This window comes from Pelmatolapia mariae, linkage group LG5 (assembly GCF_036321145.2).
Source record: "Pelmatolapia mariae isolate MD_Pm_ZW linkage group LG5, Pm_UMD_F_2, whole genome shotgun sequence".
Lineage (NCBI taxonomy): Eukaryota > Metazoa > Chordata > Actinopteri > Cichliformes > Cichlidae > Pelmatolapia > Pelmatolapia mariae.
Genome location: NC_086231.1, coordinates 33,226,624 through 33,246,224, shown reverse-complemented (window position 1 = coordinate 33,246,224; position 19,601 = coordinate 33,226,624). Strand labels below are relative to the sequence as shown.

The 19,601-nt window shown below is 40.1% G+C and overlaps 1 protein-coding gene across 6 annotated transcripts in view; it reads left to right on the top strand.

Annotated features, from left to right (window-relative positions):
• klhdc8a (kelch domain containing 8A) overlaps nucleotides 1-3,175 on the top strand; it is an 81,180-nt gene extending 78,005 nt beyond the window's left edge. For all 6 annotated transcript variants that reach the window (XM_063473226.1, XM_063473225.1, XM_063473222.1 and 3 more), the window contains one exon: nucleotides 1,593-3,175. In XM_063473226.1, the coding sequence (XP_063329296.1) occupies nucleotides 1,593-1,646 (54 nt within the window). In that variant the 3' untranslated portion in view covers nucleotides 1,647-3,175. The remainder of the gene's footprint in view (nucleotides 1-1,592) is intronic.
• The last annotated feature ends 16,426 nt before the right edge of the window (nucleotides 3,176-19,601 follow it).

The following is a 19,601-nucleotide window of genomic DNA, read 5'->3' as shown; positions in this document are numbered from 1 at the left end:
TTTGATAACCAGTTTTTTTAATCGTATTTTTGATGTATTCAAGTATAAAAGACAGCGAGACACATAGATAACTGTTAAATAAAGTAATACACTCACTGATCGACGCAAAATGACTGATTTGCATGTGCAGTCACGCTCCCGCCAGCCCCATCGGAAGGCTGAGTCCGATCTGGAAAAAGGCCAGAGTATTACTTCTAACTATTTACCTTTAAAATAAATCCATCTCTTGCTTTGTCACTAGTCTGTGGTCCTGAGCAGTAACCTGCTCTGTAAAAGCACCTCCAATTCACGAGTGATAGCCTGTCAACACTGAAGTGGACCGTGCTACCAGCAGGCTAGCTGAAGGTAGTAAGTTTATTTCAGGTGAGGGAGGAGGAGGGTCAGGTAGCAGTCAATAACAAATTTATAGTCAACACAGTCGTATCTATTTCTATGACGGTAAGTATGCCCAGTTTCCAGGTTATGCTTGGAAAAGGTTAAACTCAGAATGGCATGGTAGTTACAGACATTGATCAGTTTTGACCATTTGGTTAAATCCTGGATTGAGGAGATAGGATCTGGAAAGAGTACATTTAATAAACATAGCATCACTAAATGGAAAAAGCGGCACATTATGTCAGTGAAGGCAGGCCGACAACAGCAGAGCCACATCATCAGCAGTTTCATACCTGCAGTCCAAGCTGCACCATCTGCTGGCCAGAACGAGCGGTGCTTCAGTTGCAGCACATAGACAAAGTTCAAGCCAGCATCATATATGCTTTCAACTGTTTCAACAGTCCATGTATCACCAAATCTGATGAGGAGCTTCAGTCAAAGTCAAAGAGACTTTATTTATCCCCAAGGGGCAATGTAAAGTCCTGCCCGCTTCTACGTACTGAAGGTTTAGATTGAAATGTATGCTTCCAATTCAGTTAATAGATGAAGAGATTGACAATGAAACAACACAACAGCACAAGTGCTTCATGCACAGTCACAGAAATAAGCAATAAATACTCCTTAGACTGGCTGACTCAACTCACTAAAACTAAAGCAGCAGCACATATCTTAGCTAGTTTTTATTTATTTTTCTTCATTTTATGTGTTTTTTTAGCTACTAGCACTAAAAACTGAGGGTTTTATTGCTGTGTTGAAATTTTGGACCAGTCTAGAGATGAATTCATTCACACATTTCCAGATGCTGTCAGTCATTGATGACAGATTCGAGTGGTTTAAGAAAGTCAGCCTGTACATAGAAAAATGGAGCACTGTGTAAAACTGTAGGAGAGGTTTTTTGTATAAAATGTCTCTTTACCAGTTTTGTAAGTGCAAGCTGAGCCTTAGCTAAACATTGTTTCTGTTTAGCTACCAATTACCTGAAAGTGCAAATGGTTCATCCATGTGACAGACAATATTGGACATTTTAGAAATTGTGACACATCCAAAAAGATCATATTACATTAAAATGCTGTACATATTTACTAAGAATGGGAAGAAAAGTAAATTATTACATTTAAGTCAGGGACCAAATGTGTATTTTAATTTATTTCATATATCTGGATTTAGTTTCTATGGAGACATCTCTTCAGCCTTTGACGGCCGGTCTTTTCTTTCAGGTTCCCAGCTCGGCACACGAGATCCTCTACATTAAAGAAGAAGAGTATCTGTAGCCTGTAGTGACTGACGCCCAGATGATCGCAGATGATCCGTGATTCCACTTCCTCCTTCCCGAACACCCGTTGTGACTGTAGTGCAATATTTAAGAAGCATCACAAACACTGAGAAATGAGTGCAAGTCTGGCTGCCTGATGTAATGTATCGGATAAGACTGCCCCCTGCTGGGCGTAACTGGCACTGAGCCCCACATGTCAGCACATAGATGCACAATGGAGGAGCTGGCTCTTTCTTTTTACCGAGCTGATCCTTGATACCTTTATGTATGCAACACTTCTACATTGTACACTGTAGTGCATACTTGAGGAAGGAACTATTTTGTAGCTATCGTGTCTATTCCTGTGGACAGAAGATACGTGGAAGATGTATTTATATTGCATATATAGCGGTTTCATATCTGCATTCATTTTATTTACGTGTAGCTTGCCGACTATTGAGCAAGGGTAGATTTTAATTTAGCTAAATGACACAACTGCAATCCTTATCTCTAATTTAATATGATCTAGAAACAGTTGAGTGTTTGGTTAATAAAATATTCAGTAACAACATTTGCACTGAATCAGTCAACACTGAGTGGGAGCTTTGCCTTCAATTATTTCTAGTGTAATGTGTTGTAGTAATTACACTTAGAATGCTGTAATAAAACTCCTCTGTGCTGTAATAGTGCACATTTGTGGCCAAATGTAACACTTTGCATCCATGAAATGAGACTTGTGTTAAATAACCGTGTTTTTTGTGGTTAAACTAGTTACTGAATTGCTGTTCTAAGCAAAAGAAGGAATCCTGTGGGACTTACAGGCTGATTGTAGACGTTTTATTCCTGCAGCAATACACTTTCTCTGCGTTTTATAATGTTGTGTAGTGCAGTGATATTGTAGTCGTCTCACTCAGGTTATGTTCTAGGTTGACTTTTGTTTTTCTGTTCTTGTAGCTAACAACAAAATCATCTCTTTGGTTTATGTTCTGTGACAGATGATTAATCTATGGAGTTTTATATTAATTGTGATGACAGTTCAGCCTTTGCAAAATGTTATCTCAGTCTGCACCGTGATTATGATCAGTCATCGTTCCTACACCCGATCATGCCACACCATAGTGTAAACATGTCATATTGTTATATTCAGTGAAATAAAAGTTTGTATTACACTTTTTTCCCCACAAGATGGCAGCGGTGACACATCATTCTGAGTCGTTACGCTTTTTCACTCTGCCTACACAACACATTACAGCTGCATCACAGGCGGTCGAGGTCCATTTGTTCATAGAGACACGTTAATAGCCTCTTGACATTTAAAAAAATATTTAATTGCTGTTAAGAAATCTATTTCACTTTATTTCAGTTAAAATGACCAGAAACACTGTTGATAACGTGGACATGCATATGTTTGCTGCACAGCCACAGTGCAGATATCCTTAACCCTTATTGAAATGCCTTGAAATTCATTGTGTTTTGGTGGAGCTGCGTTTTTTTTATTATTATTATTATTGTATGATGATTCCAATTACTGTTGAGCCTCTTTGAATATTTCCATGTGTTTGTGTGAAAAGTAATAAAATAGGTAATTGTGATTATGTAACTAAAATAATGAAATACAGTTATATATTATATTGTTTACTATATTTAATAAGACTCAGGTCAAGTTTTTTGCACCATTGGACTAACAATGACAGCAGCAGTCAAGAAGTAGACAGTCTGATACGGTGATTCATGGTGAACAAGATCTTTAGCATATGAAGTGTAAGGTGTCGACCCTAGCTTTATCCCCGACCAATCAGAGGATGTCATTTTGGTTGATTGCCAATATTTCTCCCAAGTCTTGGTAATCAGGGAACAAAGGAAATAATCAGTAATTAAAAACTCACAGACAAACAAGATTAAGTCTGGTTGAGTCTGTTTTGCCTGTCTTCAAATACAGTTAGGTTTTAGATTTAGAACTCAGGTTAAAGTAAAAGGTAAACCTTATATCTTGACTGTTTTCACAGGAAACAAAAAAACAACAAAAAACCCTTATCTTAGTGTGGGGACAATGTGACTAAATAAACACTGTATGGTGCCTGACATAAGCCTAGCACCGAGCTGTGCCCTGGTGAAGGGAGCCGAGCAAAGCTCACTGACTGGGACAGGTGGAATATGAGCTGGGAGACCAGGTGCCTGGAAACCACCTGCAGCAATCCTAATCCATCTGGTAGACAGTATGGCCAGCAGAAGGTTGTTACCAGGGACAGCGACTTCAGGTCAGTGCCCCCCAGCAGCTCAAAGGAGGGTGCTGAAGGGCGTCAAGGACCTAGCCTAGGTCCCACGGGGAAACCGAGGCCACGGCCCACCTCTGGCTGGGACTGCAGGAACTGCAGGATGGCATCCGCTGTAGTCTCTTGGGGGTCCACTTGTGGGCCGCGCACCTGAATATAACAGTCCTGAGCGAGGGAGTAGGCAGCCCTGGTGGATCTGCATGGGGCTCCTGCAGCTTTAGCACATGGGCTGGCAGCCCTGGGTATGGAATTTCACCCTCTCAGGGGCTACGCAGCTGCCAGAGCCCTGTGGGGAAGGGATAGGACAGAGATCCGCTCACCTGGGACAAATATGTCCTTCCGAACTGGGAGCTCCCACAATGTCCCGGCCAAAAGCAGCAGAGTATGTGGAGCCAGAGGGGGGCCACTGAATAGATAGGGTCCTACAGCCATCCTGCTGATCCACCATTGCCTGTGAGGCACCCACTTTTCCCGTTTTTGCCCTAGGCATGTCAGGGAAGTGGAGACCAGAGTCAGCATCCTCCTCCTGATATCCACCCTACTGTCTCCTGCCCAAGGTCAGGGGCAAGGTAGGGGCCGCTGGAGGATAGGCCTGGCCTCCCAGCAGAGGGAAACTGCAGGTGGATGCCCTGGGTCATGAGCACGACGCGAGGTACACCCCCAGAGCAGACCAAGCCACCCTGTGCTGCCCGGCCGAGAGGGAACGGCCAGAGGAAAGCCGAGCCTCAGCTGCACATGCCTCCCCATTTCTGGTGCATGCAGGTGGTATGTCTATAAAAGGTCTCCACCTTTGAGGTCCCCAGGGCCCTATGCTGGAACCTTAGAAGCCACCTGGTGCGTGGAAGACCAGGGCTCCCTTCTAATTGCAGAGCGCCTGAGCAGCCCACTTGTTATCTCTTGTGCAACACCGTGGCTGTCTCGAGCCTGTTGCAGGAGTTGGGCTGTGCCTGGGCCAAACATGACTGCAGAGTCGACAGGCAGTCTCATCAGAAAGTCCTGGTCGTCCAGCTGGAGCTGGGACTGAGAGCCAAAGATGGCGCCACAACACCCACAAAGAGGCCAAGGCGCTACTTGTAGCGATAGCAGGCTCCTTCGTGAGGGAAGCCAGGTGAGTGGAGGCGGCTGCAGATTGCCTATATTGCTGGGGTCTCCAGAACCTGCCAGGGGTAAAAGAAATCCTGCGAGACTGTTGAAACAGGCTCCCAACCACACACACTGTCACCACACACTAAACCTTATACTGTACCAAACCCTGTACCGCACAAAGTACACAAACACACACTGGAACAAGTGGAGATCAAGTGTCTTAGCCTCCTAAGACCCAAACTCTTTCATGGCATGCATTTTTAATTTCTCTTTGCTATTTCGGTTGAGTAATCATGTGCAAAACCTTTTATGTGGTGTCTGAACACAGCAGCATTTTTCCTGAGTACAAAAACAAAATGAGAAACAACAGTTGTGTCCCTTTGAGCAATATGGCTCAATTGAAAGATATTTGAAAGAGCAAAACTGAGTATTGTTATCTTGACAACCCAAAATGTGATGTCCCCATATGTGGACGCCATGTCCTAGGAGGAGAAATATCCACGCGACATGACCTTGGGGGGGGGGTCATTCCCCATACATATGAAAATGTAACAGACTGCAGAGATAGTGTCAATATGATAGAGACCAGAGAGATCATCCAGCTTGTTATCAGCGCTCAGTTCTAAATCTTCTATCTCTGATAGTATAAGAATCCATTAATGTCTATAGAATTGACAGGATCACTGCTGACAGGTTTTTAGAGCAACATATGATCCATCCAGATGATGCTTTTTCAGGTAAGGCCTTGTATATTCCAGCAAGACAATCCTAAACTGCATACTGCATCTGTTACAACAGTGTGGCTTTGTAGGTAAAAGAGTTGAGGTTCTGAACTGGCCTGCCTGTAGTTCACGCCTTTCACCAACTGAAAACATTTGGAGCCTCATGAAAAGAAAAATATGACAAACAAGACGCAGAAGTGTTAAACTGTAGCCTGGATCAAAACATAAATGGGACAATTTTCCTCTACCAAAAGTCCAGAACTCAGATCTGATTTCATTTTTCAGATGTTAAAAAATCTGAAAAATGAAATCACAACCCTGTGTTTGTCCCTCTGTCAGCAATGATGCATACATTTAATTTCCATTTTCATGAAGCAGCTGTTGGTTTATAGCATTTAACCCATGAGGGACACAATTTTTTATTGTAGCCATTACCTTCAAATGCTCACGCATCATTTGGTTGAGTTGAATTTGTGTTAAAAACAATATGATGTCATAATAGAAGCTTGAGTGAGGGTGAGTAACTATTAAGGATGCAGACTAATAGTTCAAAAGAGTCATTTTACTGATTTACACTGTTAAACATGTTGTAGACAGCTCTTTAACAAATGATATATTACTTATAGTATAGTTATGCAGTATAAAGACACACTGTTTAGCCACACTATTAAATCACACCCTTGCTTTATATACATGTCAGCAGCTCAGACCCATAGGGGCATGGAAAAAGATTTGATAGGTATCCGGTGTTATTCAACACCATGACTTTGTGGAACCTTTTGTTTGTTTAGGTTTGGGGCCGGGCCTCTGTGAATCAGACATGTTCCTATTCAGCAGATGCAAAGTCACAGCAGAATATTACAAGTCTGAATGTCAGCATAGTGCCTTAGCTTCTTTGTTGTGCGTCCAAGATGTTCTTGAGCAGTTGCCTTCGTACACTGTCATGAGCAGTATTATCCTGCTTGGGGAGACCACTGCTGTTGGGGGGTGTCCTTACCATGTTTTTGGTCTGTAACATTTTATGTGGGTATTACATGTGGTTTTCCAATAGAATATCATAAAATAACAGTAAATAGGACTTTTATATTCTATTTAAGAACTCAAAGGATATCTTTTCTATACTTTTTGTACATGAGTATTTTTTATGTAACATTCACATTGCAACAGATGCATCTGAGACCAATATGGGGTTAGTATCTTGAATGGAGACGGGAGCACCCAGTAATTGGATCACCAACCTTCCAATCAGTAGATGACTTGCTCCACCTCCTAAGCTACAGCTACTCAGCAGTTTACACCATGAAGCCTAAGCTACTTCCTACTATCGGTTCACCTGGTCTCCTTGGGATTTACTGGAACTATGTCATGAATTTAATATCTAATACTTTAATAATAAAAGGTAGTTTGAACACACTAACATGAACCTTTTAACTAATGCTGCTTTAATGTTCCCATCCTTTTTAGCCAATAAAATGGAGCAAACAGCTGAAATCCATGCTTCTACCAGTCCTCCACCATGGCCCACCACCACACTGGTGCTCGTTTCACAGGACTTTGCAGTGGGTGGAATCAGGCTCAGGCCTGGGAATGCACTTACACTTTTAATGAATGTACATGTTACTCTGTACAACTGTGTAACTCACTAGTGTGCTTTTAATAGTCAGACAACAGCAGCGCTCTATAGAATAATCTGTATCTGATTCTGGCAACTACGTTATTTATAGTGAAAACAATACAAATCACCAGATTTACCATTTCAAGACTGGATACACACACACACACACACACACACACACGTTCTCTCTGTCAAGCCAAGTTTTTGTTGAGCATCTATCTATTCATTGATCTAACAGGATGTTGTGGTGGCAGGCTACCAATGAAAATTTGTTGTTTTACAAAAAAGTGATTTAAAGTTTAACTACATTTCCGTTTTTTTTTAACACACTGTTAAATTAATATAACACTAAAACAGACAGGCTCTGTCTAACTACTGTCTGACACATTTCTTGCATAATTTTTTTTAAATTTAACAATAATCAGACCTCACAGAATTATCACTCAGCACTGCAGTTGCACTTAGAGTTTAATAAAGTCAGTCAGCTTTTTGCACTCACGAGTATTGCATTTTAAAAAGTGGCACATTAGAGTGCTTAAAAAATGTATTAGACCGCTGCTTAATATAAGGTTTAGTGCACAGCATTGATAATTACTAAAACCAAGAATCTTACAATTACAGTTATTTTATTTCAAATTACAGAAATTTTACCTTTAGTGGTTCAATGTCATGCTTCATTGCTGTGTTTTAAATTCTATCACTCCATCAGTCAGGGTCACAGGCGGGCTGGAGCCTATCCCAGCACTTTTTTTACATTTTCAAACTCTATACTGATGCAGCAAAGGAAAGTGACACTTTTTTTTATTTTAAAGAGGCGTATTAAAATATTCCAGTTCGTGATTAAAGAAAGTGATATTTTTTCTTTTCTGACACAATAAGTTGTTGAACGAATGTGTCTCATTGAAGTAACACTAGTGAAATACATGTAACCTTTGTGTTCAGTGCCCAACAAAAAGTAGAAAATCAGTTATTTTCTATTAGAATTCAGTTTTGATTCAGCACGTCAAACTGCCAGAGAAACAGTAGAAATTTTCTCCAAAGCAGAAAACTCGTGAGAGTTGATAATCAGAGTTTAGGCTTCGTTTGTTTCCTTTTACAAAATGCTCTGATGACTTATAGACATTTCTCCCTGTTTAAATCCCTTCACTTCACCAAGAGCTTGCTCACAGGGCATCATTTGAATGTTAAGGTTTTCTCTGTGTTATTACCTTACAATGTAAAACACCTCTAGGCAACTGTTCTTGTGATTTGGCACTATATAAATAAAATAGAATTGGACTATAGGAGACTTCAGAATGCATTATCACAGGCATTTTAACACAGCAACAATCTGAAAAATAATTTCATACTAGAAACAAACCAATTCAAGTTGGATCCATACAGAAGGCAGTTATTCTTGTAGGACTGACAGTTCAGACTGTGGTACTGGGAAATGTTTCTTAAATGTAAATTTGGTTTTCTGTCAAATTGATTCCTTAATTCCTTTCCTATTAACCTACTGAAGGTTTCTGAAATTGATACTGAACTCTTATCGCTTATAGTGGAGTTGACACTGCAATGGTCTGGTGCTGCTCAGGCAGGCAGAGAGAATGGAAACTTCTTAAGAGGATTCTAGAGCTAAGAGGATTCATTCTTAGATTTAGTTCACATGATGCAGTATTCACTAGACGTGAATCTTATTGCAGTCATCATTAACGTTGCAAAAAAACTTGTGAATTCAGTGCATTGAGTTCATACAGTGACTCTAAAGATGTGTTCTAAAGAATGGCAGACTGTATATTTATGTGACTACAGTGATATGATTACAGTGAAGATGTGTAGGCCAACACACTGAGTCATGTTCGATGACTCTGCCTTGGTATTTGAAGAGAAACTGACAAAGAATCATGTAACAACAGTTATTCAACACCTGAAACTGCTCAGACAGAGATTTGTCAGAACAAATGTCTACAAATCTGAAAAATAAAAAACAAACATAAATGTATCCTAATAGAACGTGCTATGCAGCCTATTATCTGTTAAACTGTAGTAACTGTGTACTTTATATTGTCAGTGTTGCCATAGTGCAGTCTAAGAACAAAATGATGAAAGGCATTAAAGTTCATTTGTGTTGGTGCAGCAGCTTCAGATGTTTCTGTGAGGGAAAAGCAGATTTCAGAAACTTGTGTTGACCGTCACTGATTATCTCCACCTAAAATATGCATAGATTTACACAGAGCAACTGTCATGGTCCCTGAGTCTGGGGCCCTTGGATTTCTGGTTTTCTCTTAGCTCATCAATTCTTTTTAGGTTTTGAGAAGTAATTAAGATTCATGTTCTGTATTATTTATAGGTTTCTTTGGGGTGTTATTTTGTATCTTTGTGCTTGTGAGTTTTGTTATTTTCTGACGCTTGTTACTGCCTTCTTTTCATTTTTCCTGTAGTTCTTAGTTTAGTTGTAGATGACTTTATTGATCTATCTCTCATCAATCAAAGACACGTACTGAGATATGGTTAATGTTGTAGAATGGAGGATAAACTTTTCTTGAACCATACCCTGTAGTTTTGGTACCAACCTTACTACACTGTGACGGGAACCTGAAGAGAGGACCCAAAGGCACCTCTGCTAAAGTCCCAATACAGGAAACCACAGCACGTGTTTAGATGTGCTATATCCATGTTCTCAGGAAAGCAACTGAAACTGTAAGGCAGACCTACACAATATCTGGCAAGTGTTTAAATGCTGTGTAAGAACCGTGTAAATATATAACTTAGAGCTATACTATGAATAAGATACCTTTGTGTAATGTGTAAGTGTAAAATGAATGGTGCATGGTGGTCAACTGTGAAGACTTTGTATGAATGAATAAGATCTAGGCTCAGATTTTAAACAGCCACGCAGACACTAGCTTTATAATCTCAGTATCAGACTCAATTAGCAACACATTTGAGCCAATAGTCTTTGACAAACTGATCCCAGTGGTATGTTAGACAGTTGGCTGTGATAGTGTCTGATTCTTTTCTTCCAGCTCTGTTGATCCTTCATACCCTGTACTCTAAAAAGTTTCAGATATCAGTATAATTAAATAATTCATTCTGCAAATGCCTACTCATGGTATAGACAGTTGACGATAACTAAAAAAGTCAAAAAGTCTTAAAAGGTGTTAGTTTACTTGATCTTGGAAGCATGATGCAGAGATAGACCGAGGATTACGGTAAAACTTTGATTTTACGGTAATAAATTTTTTGATTTTTACACAGGTCTCCCAATAACTGTATATAAAATCTGATGGGTAACACTTTTTGCACTTTGCACCTTTCATACATAAAAACACACCACTGATTCAGTGACTAGATAAAATGTAACAATTTTAATCGCAAAGGTATTCTGCAAACTGTAGCGATGGAGAGCACACATGGAACAGTGTGACCCTGTTTATTAACTGACGGGTGTGTGTAACTACATCAGCTATGAACATTCTTTGCTTCAGGTTACAACCTGAGAACAAACCTGAATAGATATTGTCTCTAGTGAAATAAGAAAAGCCACACCGCTGTTTGCCAGTGAAGAATAAAAGAGCTAACAGAATGAAGTTGTGTTGGTCTGGACATACAGTATAGTATGTGGTGCCTCTGGCGGTTAATGATCCTCCAGCCTACTTCCAAACCAGGAAGTGAGGTGAGAAGGGAAGACAAAACAGCACTGGGCCCCAGCAACGTCTCGGCAAAGTGGCTGCCCTTGGCAACACCAAGGCGGTCTGTGCCAGTTTTAGCCCACTTCTGTCCCTGGGCTTCTTTGAGCCCAGAAGAATGTCAGGGGGGAGATTTGGAAAGCTTCCCTCAGTTCAGGATGAATGGCTGTCCCCCACATTCTCTCCCATCCCCTTCAACCTTCCTCCTCTACTCTGAGGGGAGAAGCAGAAAACTGTGGCAGGCTTCAGTTGGAGTGCTGCCTTCTTCTCCTCACTACATCCAATGGTGAGGGCTCTATCACTACCATCATCCAATCATTTCATTCCATCAAAGTATTTCTCCTGAAGGACACAGTCACTACTTGTGACTCATTTTTAGGTTTTCATCATTATTCCTCTTTGTAATAGTAACACTGCACTCAGAAAGTTCATTTCTGGCATCTGGAGTAAAACTAGATGCCCTAAAAGATGACAGAACGTGTGAGAAATGCACATATTTAGGTTATCATCACACAAATCTGGATTAGTTATAAAACTGATCTCTTATATTTGTAAAATAAATATTGCCAATACAAATTACTTCACAGGATTAGTGGGCTTGGGTACTTTCTATCCAATGGATGCATCAGAGCAACTTGGAGTTAATATTTTGCCCAAGGAAGCTTGGTACGCAGACCGGAACAACCAGGAATTTAAACACCAACCTTCCACCTAATAGATGAGCTATGCTACCTCCTGAGTTACAGCCAACCCAAGTAAGACCCATCCTTCCATTGATTTTCTTTTGCTTATCTGGGTCTAGGTCTCAGCGGCAGCAGCCTAAGAACAGACTCCCAGACGTTCTATAGTCGCTTAGTCGTTCTGTCCCTTTTTGGTCACTACCCCGAGTCTACGACCATAGGTGAGGGTAGGGACGTAGATCAACCAGAAAATCGAGAGCTTCGCTTTTGTGATCAGCTCTCTTTTCACCATGACAGACCAATATAGTCCCCGAATCACTGCAGATGCCACCCCAAACTGTCTGTCAATCTTCCCACCCTTCTCCCCTTACTCATGGACAAGAACCTGAGATATTTAAACTCCTCCTGTAGGGGCAGCAACTCATCCCTGATCCAGCCTTTTCTGGATGAGGACCATGGCCTCAGATTTTGAGGTGCTAATTCTCATTCCCACAGCTTCACAGTCAGCTGCAAACCTCTCCAGTGCGTGCTGGAAGCCACCATCTGATGAAGTCAAATCATCTGCAAAAGGGAGAGATGTGATTCTGAGGCCACCACTTTGTGGTTTTTAATAAATGTGGGCAGGTTTTGGAAATGTGAGATGTTCTAAGATCTTCTACTTAAAGGGAGATGGATGCCATCTGGTTTTTCCCATAAAATATTCCAGTTATCTGTCAAGCCCATTATTGGACACTCGGAAAGACAGCAGTTTAAGGAGAACATGTAGCTAAGTGTGTCACTATTGGTCCAACTGGGGAGGAGACCAGCTTTAAATCTATAAAGTCACAACTCTTAGACACAGTTCTCACTTTGGATATAAACAGAAGGATGGAGAGTGTGCTGAGCAGTAAAAGAAATATATGATTTTTCTTTTACTGCTCTGTGTGCTTGTGGTGATGAAGTTACCAAATTAGCGATCATTTGGAGAAATATTGACTTATATTTGCAGCAAGAGTTTTGCGATTTATGGTTATATTTTTTGTATTCTTTATGGATCTCTGTCACCTGTTCTACTAACAAAGTCTCTGACTGGAGTAGGCAGTACTCAGTTAATCCATTTTGTGTAGAAGAAGAGTCAAAAGGCATGTCAAATAACCCCTTTCATGCATATGCACACAGAGCCTGGAGCAGAAATCTTGAGTTAGGAAAGTCTATAACGACTGTCATAATAAGTAATAAATCAGTAATAAATCAGTATCTCCAACTGGGGTTTTAGGGTTTGTCAGGGAAATTAATGCAAAGAAAGCCTGGCTATGCTGAACTTGCTTCATGGTATATCGCTTAGGTGAACTATACCAGGTTCATCTTTGAACCTTCCTCTGGATAAGGACTGATGTTTAGCTATGTGATCCTGTTCATCACATGAGAGAAAACTTATCAACACAATGATAAAACTGAAAAAGGTATGGCCCACTGAAACATCACACACAAATTTATTGGGATCAACAAAGCTGTTGTCATTCGGCTGAATGTAAAGGCTTGATTTGACTTTTCTTGGATTAATTTGGGATCAAAGTGTAAAGGGAAAGCGTGTGTCTTGATGTATGATCACCAACTCTTGTACTAAATGAGTTCCGAACATTCAAATGATTGATCCAACAGAGAAGTGCAGGATGAAACCAGTGTTAAAAGAAGCAGTGTAATGATTAAAAAGTTAGACAGACAAAATCTGAACAACAACAAGACTTGCTATAAGTGGAAGAACAAACAGTAACAAACAGCCATACCCATTAACTGTCTTGTCCTGTGAACATGTGTGGACTTATGGGTGTGTAAAGAGTAACCTCCTGCAGGCAGCACTTGGTTAACATTAAAGAAAACAGAAATCACATCATGGAGAGACAGAAAACTGGAAATCGCTGACAAAAATAGTTCATGTCAGATCAAAAGATCTGTAGAACGCGAGTCCTTCCTCTTCTTATGCCAGTTTTTTCATCGCATTGCAGAGATTTAAAGCTTCTGCATTTTTTTTTACATAAGACTAATTTGATTGGCAGTTTTTATGTTTAGCATTTATTAATTCAACAAAATGACATTGTAAATATCTACAAACGTAACAGCAGTTGATGAAAGGCTGGAGGACAGCATTAGTCATTGTCATGTTTGTACCTGCTCCGGATGATTATTCCTGTTTTAAAATTTTGTTTTGAGGGGGGATTTTACATTCCTAATAACATTACACTGACTGACACATGCACTTGCTAACCAAGAAGCTTGCTAACCTAGCTAATTATCACTTGCTAGCTGATAAGGTGTTGTATGGTTTGCAGGACCAGAATACCAAGTGGCAAACTAAGCTGCCGCTGAAGTCCCAAAAACGACAGCACTGAAAATGACACAGTGGAAATTAATAAAGATTTCACTGCTGATAAAAGAAAGAATGTAGCGTTATACAGGATGGCAAATGCATCTGTTTGGCTTTTAGTACACTGTGTGGTAAGAGGGTTACAGCTTCCATGTTCGTTCTCTTTACACTGTTGGAAATTAAAGCTCAGTTTTCACACTTAATGTGTGTCATAGTTAAAGTGCCAAAGTACAAAACATGTGTAGCTAAGGTCTGTATTCTAATAGCAGTAGATGTATAAAGTTATGCGAGGGTAATGACAATTAACATAACCTCATTCAGCTTGCACTTGACTTCACTGCTCTCATGCCCACTACCATCTTCTGAGAAACACACACACACACTCACACACACATATATACACACACACACACATATACCCACAACAGGGACTTTTCTGTACTGCGCAAATAAAGTTGTTTCCATAAATTATGCAACAGGTCTGGAAACCTTTTGCTCACATCAAATATGACCCACAGACTAGAGGGTCACCCCACAGAGCTGTTGCAATTTATTGCTGCAGTATAGAAATGTTTACATGGTCGGGGTGACTGAAGAGGATCTGCAGAAACAGAAAATACAAAAAATAGACACAAAGCCATCAACTGGTGGCCAGACTTGTACAAACATAACAAGGAATAACACTTACTAGCTAATGATGGTGGTTTTTATTAAATAGCATGAAATGTTTTCGTTCACATGTATCAGCTCAAATAACAGTGCTAATGACAGAAACTGACTGTAAGCACAGATTTATTAAAATAGTCTATGTTCACCTTTCTCTGCTGCCACTGCTTCAAAGTTGAGTGATTCTTCTTTTAATCTATGTCGTGCATGTCGTGTACTGTTATTCCTCCCTGTACCTGAGGCACTATTTCAGCCTAATAACTACCAATCGATGTGTCTCTGCTGCTTTGCCAGAGCAATCGCTTTGACTGAGCTAATGTTGAAAAAGCACAGAGAGGAATGACTGTTCCAAACAAGCAGCAAGTCTCATTTTAGTACAATGTGCCAATTTTAGACTGGATCATGTCTAAATTGTGTGTATCTATGTTTGTGTGTGAGCAGAATTTGATCTTCAAAATCTAATCACGATGCGTGTGTGTGTGCATGTGGAGTAAGCAGTGAATAAGCATTTTCTGCAGAGCCATCCTTAGCATCTCTGTATCATTATGGGTGCAGCTGTTTCTGCTGTATCCCATTAACTGTGTATGAATCACTACTGATGGTCAAGGACTCTTTAGTACCTATTATCATTCAGCTTTTAAGCAGGGACAGATAAATTTCACTGCAACAGAGATGGTGATGATGCAGCAGTATGAAGACATGGACTTATCTATCTATCTATCTATCTATCTATCTATCTATCTATCTATCCATATCTATATATACATATCTATATGTATACACACACACGCACACACACACGCACACACACACACACACACACACACATATATATATATATACGTGTGTGTGTGTGTGTGTGTGTGTGTGTGTGTGTGTGTGTGTGTGTGTGTGTGTGTGTGTGTGTGTGTGTCTGTGCTGGTATTAATGCTTTTAATAGCAGCATTAATGCTTTTAATGCTTATAATCTGTTCAGCAGCAACTTCATCATGTTGATGTTTGCCACTTTTTAGAAACAGTTAAGTACAAAAACCATAGTCTAGCTACCTTTTTGTGATAGATTGTATAGCATACTATATGCATATAAACTACATGTATGTATATAACAGCAGTTCAATTAGTGATGGGAGGTTTAGAGCTTCTTTAAATATAGAAGCTATGACTTCTATCAACAGTATCTCCTGTTTGGGGCTTACAGAGACCAATTTCTGTATTTTAGAAATCAGACATTTCCATATTCTTGTTTGCTTTTTTGAACTGTCTTTTGTTGCATTGTTAGTTTGTTCCAAATCTTGGTCGGTATGGTTATGTTGTGGTTAGCACTGTTGCCTCACAGAAAGAAGGTCCTGGGTTTGAATCTGTCTGGAGTTTGGGTGTTCTCCCTGGGTACTGGGATTAGGTTCAGTTCAATTCAATTTAAACAGCACCAAATCACAACATCAGTTGCCTCAAGGTGCTTTATATTGTAAGGTAGACCCTACAATAATACATACAGAGAAAAACCCAACAATCATATGACCCCCTATGAGCAAGCACTTTGGTGACAGTGGGAAGGAAAAACTCCCTTTTAACTGGAAGAAACCTGCGGCAGAACCAGGTGATTCTAAATTGCCCGTAGGTATGAATGTAACTATGGGTGGCTGTCTGTGTTAGTCTGGTGACCAGTTATATCCTGCCTCTTGGAACAGGTTCCACAGCACCCCTGCAACCCTGAACTGGATAAGAGGATGAATCGATGCCAAATGTTTTGGACTGCAGGCAGGCCAGTTTAACATCTGGACTTTTGTACTACTGGCCCGTCCTGCTGGGTCATTCCATACAAGTTCAGTTGAATCTGAACAAAAAGGTTCAGGTGCCTTCAGAATCAGCTGGGTTTTTTTTCTGTTATAGGCCTTCTATGTAGCCTACATAGGTGTGGGTCAGAATTTTGGCACCTTTTAATTCACCTTATTTGTTGTTTGCAGTATCTTTCATAAGTTCTTAAGAACAGGACAACTCCACAGGAGGTTTTCAGGGCTGAAAGATGAAATTGAACTCTGGTAAAAAAGTGCAACAGAATCACTTTTAAGCTAAAATGCTGGTTTTATTGAGAAGGATTTTTTTTTCCCTATGACAAACACTGAGCATCAGCCTCAGTAAAACTGCGCTAGGTTAATATAACAGAAACAAGAACTGGGACACTGGTTGTCTTATCTGTTTTCTGATGATTCTGAGGAGAAAAAAAGGAGCATTTTTGTGAAACCGTGACCAGAAGCATACGAAAGGTCCTGTATGTCAAAAGAATTGTTTGATATACTAATTTTCATCATTCTGTCATCCTGTTTTCATCACCAGATTGTGGACAATGGCGATGGTATATAATACTGGTAATCGAGGGAAATGATCGTGAAGGACCTTCCAGTTTTATGAAATCTACTGAGTAACTGCAGTATTTTCATGGACTGGCCTTCCCTTAAAAAAAACCCAACCTCCTCAGGATGGCAGCGTACATCGCTCCGAAACCAGTCAGCATTAATGGTGCCTACACAGAAGTGCAGGTGACCTGTGGAATCTGCATTAATGTGCTTCTCTAAAATAAACTGTATTCTCCATGGAATTCATGTAAACTGAAACTAACGCCTTTAAGTTTAAGTTAATTTCAGATAAAAACATAAATGCTGGAAAAACTCAGTAACAACAACAGAGGAGGGGGTCCACCTACAACACAGATTGCAACACGTGCACCAGTCATAGCAGAGACATCAAAAAATGTCAGTGTGTATGTTGCATGTACACATTAAAGCACTAGCAATGAATAGATGAAAAATGCAGAAAATAGTAATGTGAATTGTGCTTAAATGCAATTTCTGCAGCTGCCTTATTTACACTGGCACAATATTGTGGTGCAAACTGTAAAAAGTGATCTGTTCCAGGAAGCCGCTCTGCCAAGTTATCTGAAAACCCCTCATATCTAGATCACAGAACTGTTCCTGGTAGCACTGACTTGCTTTCTGGAAACCCCCCCCCCCCCCCCCCGCCTTTAGACATCTAAAGATAAAAAATGCTCAGTAATTTCAGTCAGTTTTTTATCTTTCATATCCAGAACAAAAATAAAACAAAGCAACAACAAATGACTTAATAAAATCTTAATATCATCTTTAAGTTTAAGAAAGAATTCCTGTAAGACTAATGTCGCTCATGTATTTGTGCACTAAGTCCAAAACTAATCACACATCCTGACGCTCATGGAAAACAATATGCATTCAGTACGTATGAATGAATAAAATTGTAAATGCCAAATTGTAGCATGAGTAATCTGACCACAGAGTGAAAGTGCAGCTTCCTGTTCACCTGCCTTCACTGGATGTTTCTGCTGTGTGCAAACAGGCTCAGCTCAGAGGGGCAGGGTGTGGATGGATTGCAGCTTTTGCCTGCTGGGTGATCCTGGTGCTGCTGAGCTGAACTCCTGCTGTAAAGCAACAGGCAAACAGCACAACAAAGCTGCTGCTTCTCCGGGGACGTTATTAGAGATGTTGTTCTACAGGAACATCAGGAGGAGGCAGATAACATAAACACACATGCACACATACTGTACAAGCACTTGTTTTGTTTTTTGTTTTTTTCTTAAAGAGTATTGGTATTTCTGTAGTACGTAGCATTTCAAAAACTAACAAAAACTAATAACAGTAGCAAAACAGTGCAATTAACCCTTATAAGTAGACAAAAATGCCTCCAAAGTGAGTGTAGTTTAAACTTGTAGACTAGTGTAATCCTGTTAGTACAATAGCAGCTTTCAGTTTATTGTTTTGGTGTTGAGGAGCTACAGCTTTATGTTTCCTTTCTGTGTTGCAACACTTATAAACAGCAGCTGCTGCCTTCAACAACAAGCCTGCTGTACACTACCTGCTGAATCACAGGAGGAAAGCAGAACCATTAAACATTCTTTCTTAACATGTTAACTTTGTTGAACTGACAGGTCTGTGTAATGACAAGAGACCAAAAAGGTTATCTGATATAAATTTACATTTCAGATCACTTATAATAGCCTATTAGAGCAGGTTGGCTTCTTCTAATGGGGATTAGTGTTACATAAAAGAGGCCCAAAGATGGAGCCTTGCGGAACTCCGCAGGTGAGCTTAGAAACTTTGTTCAACACATCTCTGTTTCAGGGCTGTGGACCAAAGGCATAAATCTTGAAAGGACACTTGTTTTTCTTGAGACCTAAGATCTTGATTTTTTTTTTTTATTAGGCTATCAGTCATGTATGTAGATAGTTCATTACATGTGAATCTTTTCAGAATGTACATTCATCCTCCTCACCATCACCAAGTGCTTGCTGATAACAGTGAAATTATTGGGGTTCTCTCTCTAATGTTACACTGTTGTTGTGAAGTGATACATTAATATAACTGAAATGAAGCCCACTTGAAATGAAATTGGCCCACAAATAAAATGAGTTGTCTACCTTTTTTTTTTTTTTTTTTTTTTTTTACTCATTACAGGTTTTAAAATAAATATTGTAGTAGTATCATAATAATGATGCAGTACTCTATATATTTTAAAATAATGTGGGGTTTTGTGTCATCTTTACACATTTTACAACCATATCAGTTCTAACCGTTCCTGCTTTAGGTCACATTGGTGACATTTCAAAACTTTCACTTATGCAAGCTGTCCTTTCCATGGTGGTGGATCAGTGACTAAATTTGCCCCAGACTGGTCAGACTCATACAGACCGTACTCATACCCCTGCCAGCCCATTCATTGAGAAATCAAGCTCTACTGTTAAACTAAAACTGCAGTCTCCGCGCGGTGGTAGTAAATTAGTGGCTTGTGGAAGAGACTGGCACGGCATGGGCACACACGGGGTAGAGGTTGTGGGGGGGCTTGTGCGCAATGGAAACCAGAGGGGTGGAAGGTCATTAATGGAGGGGAGGG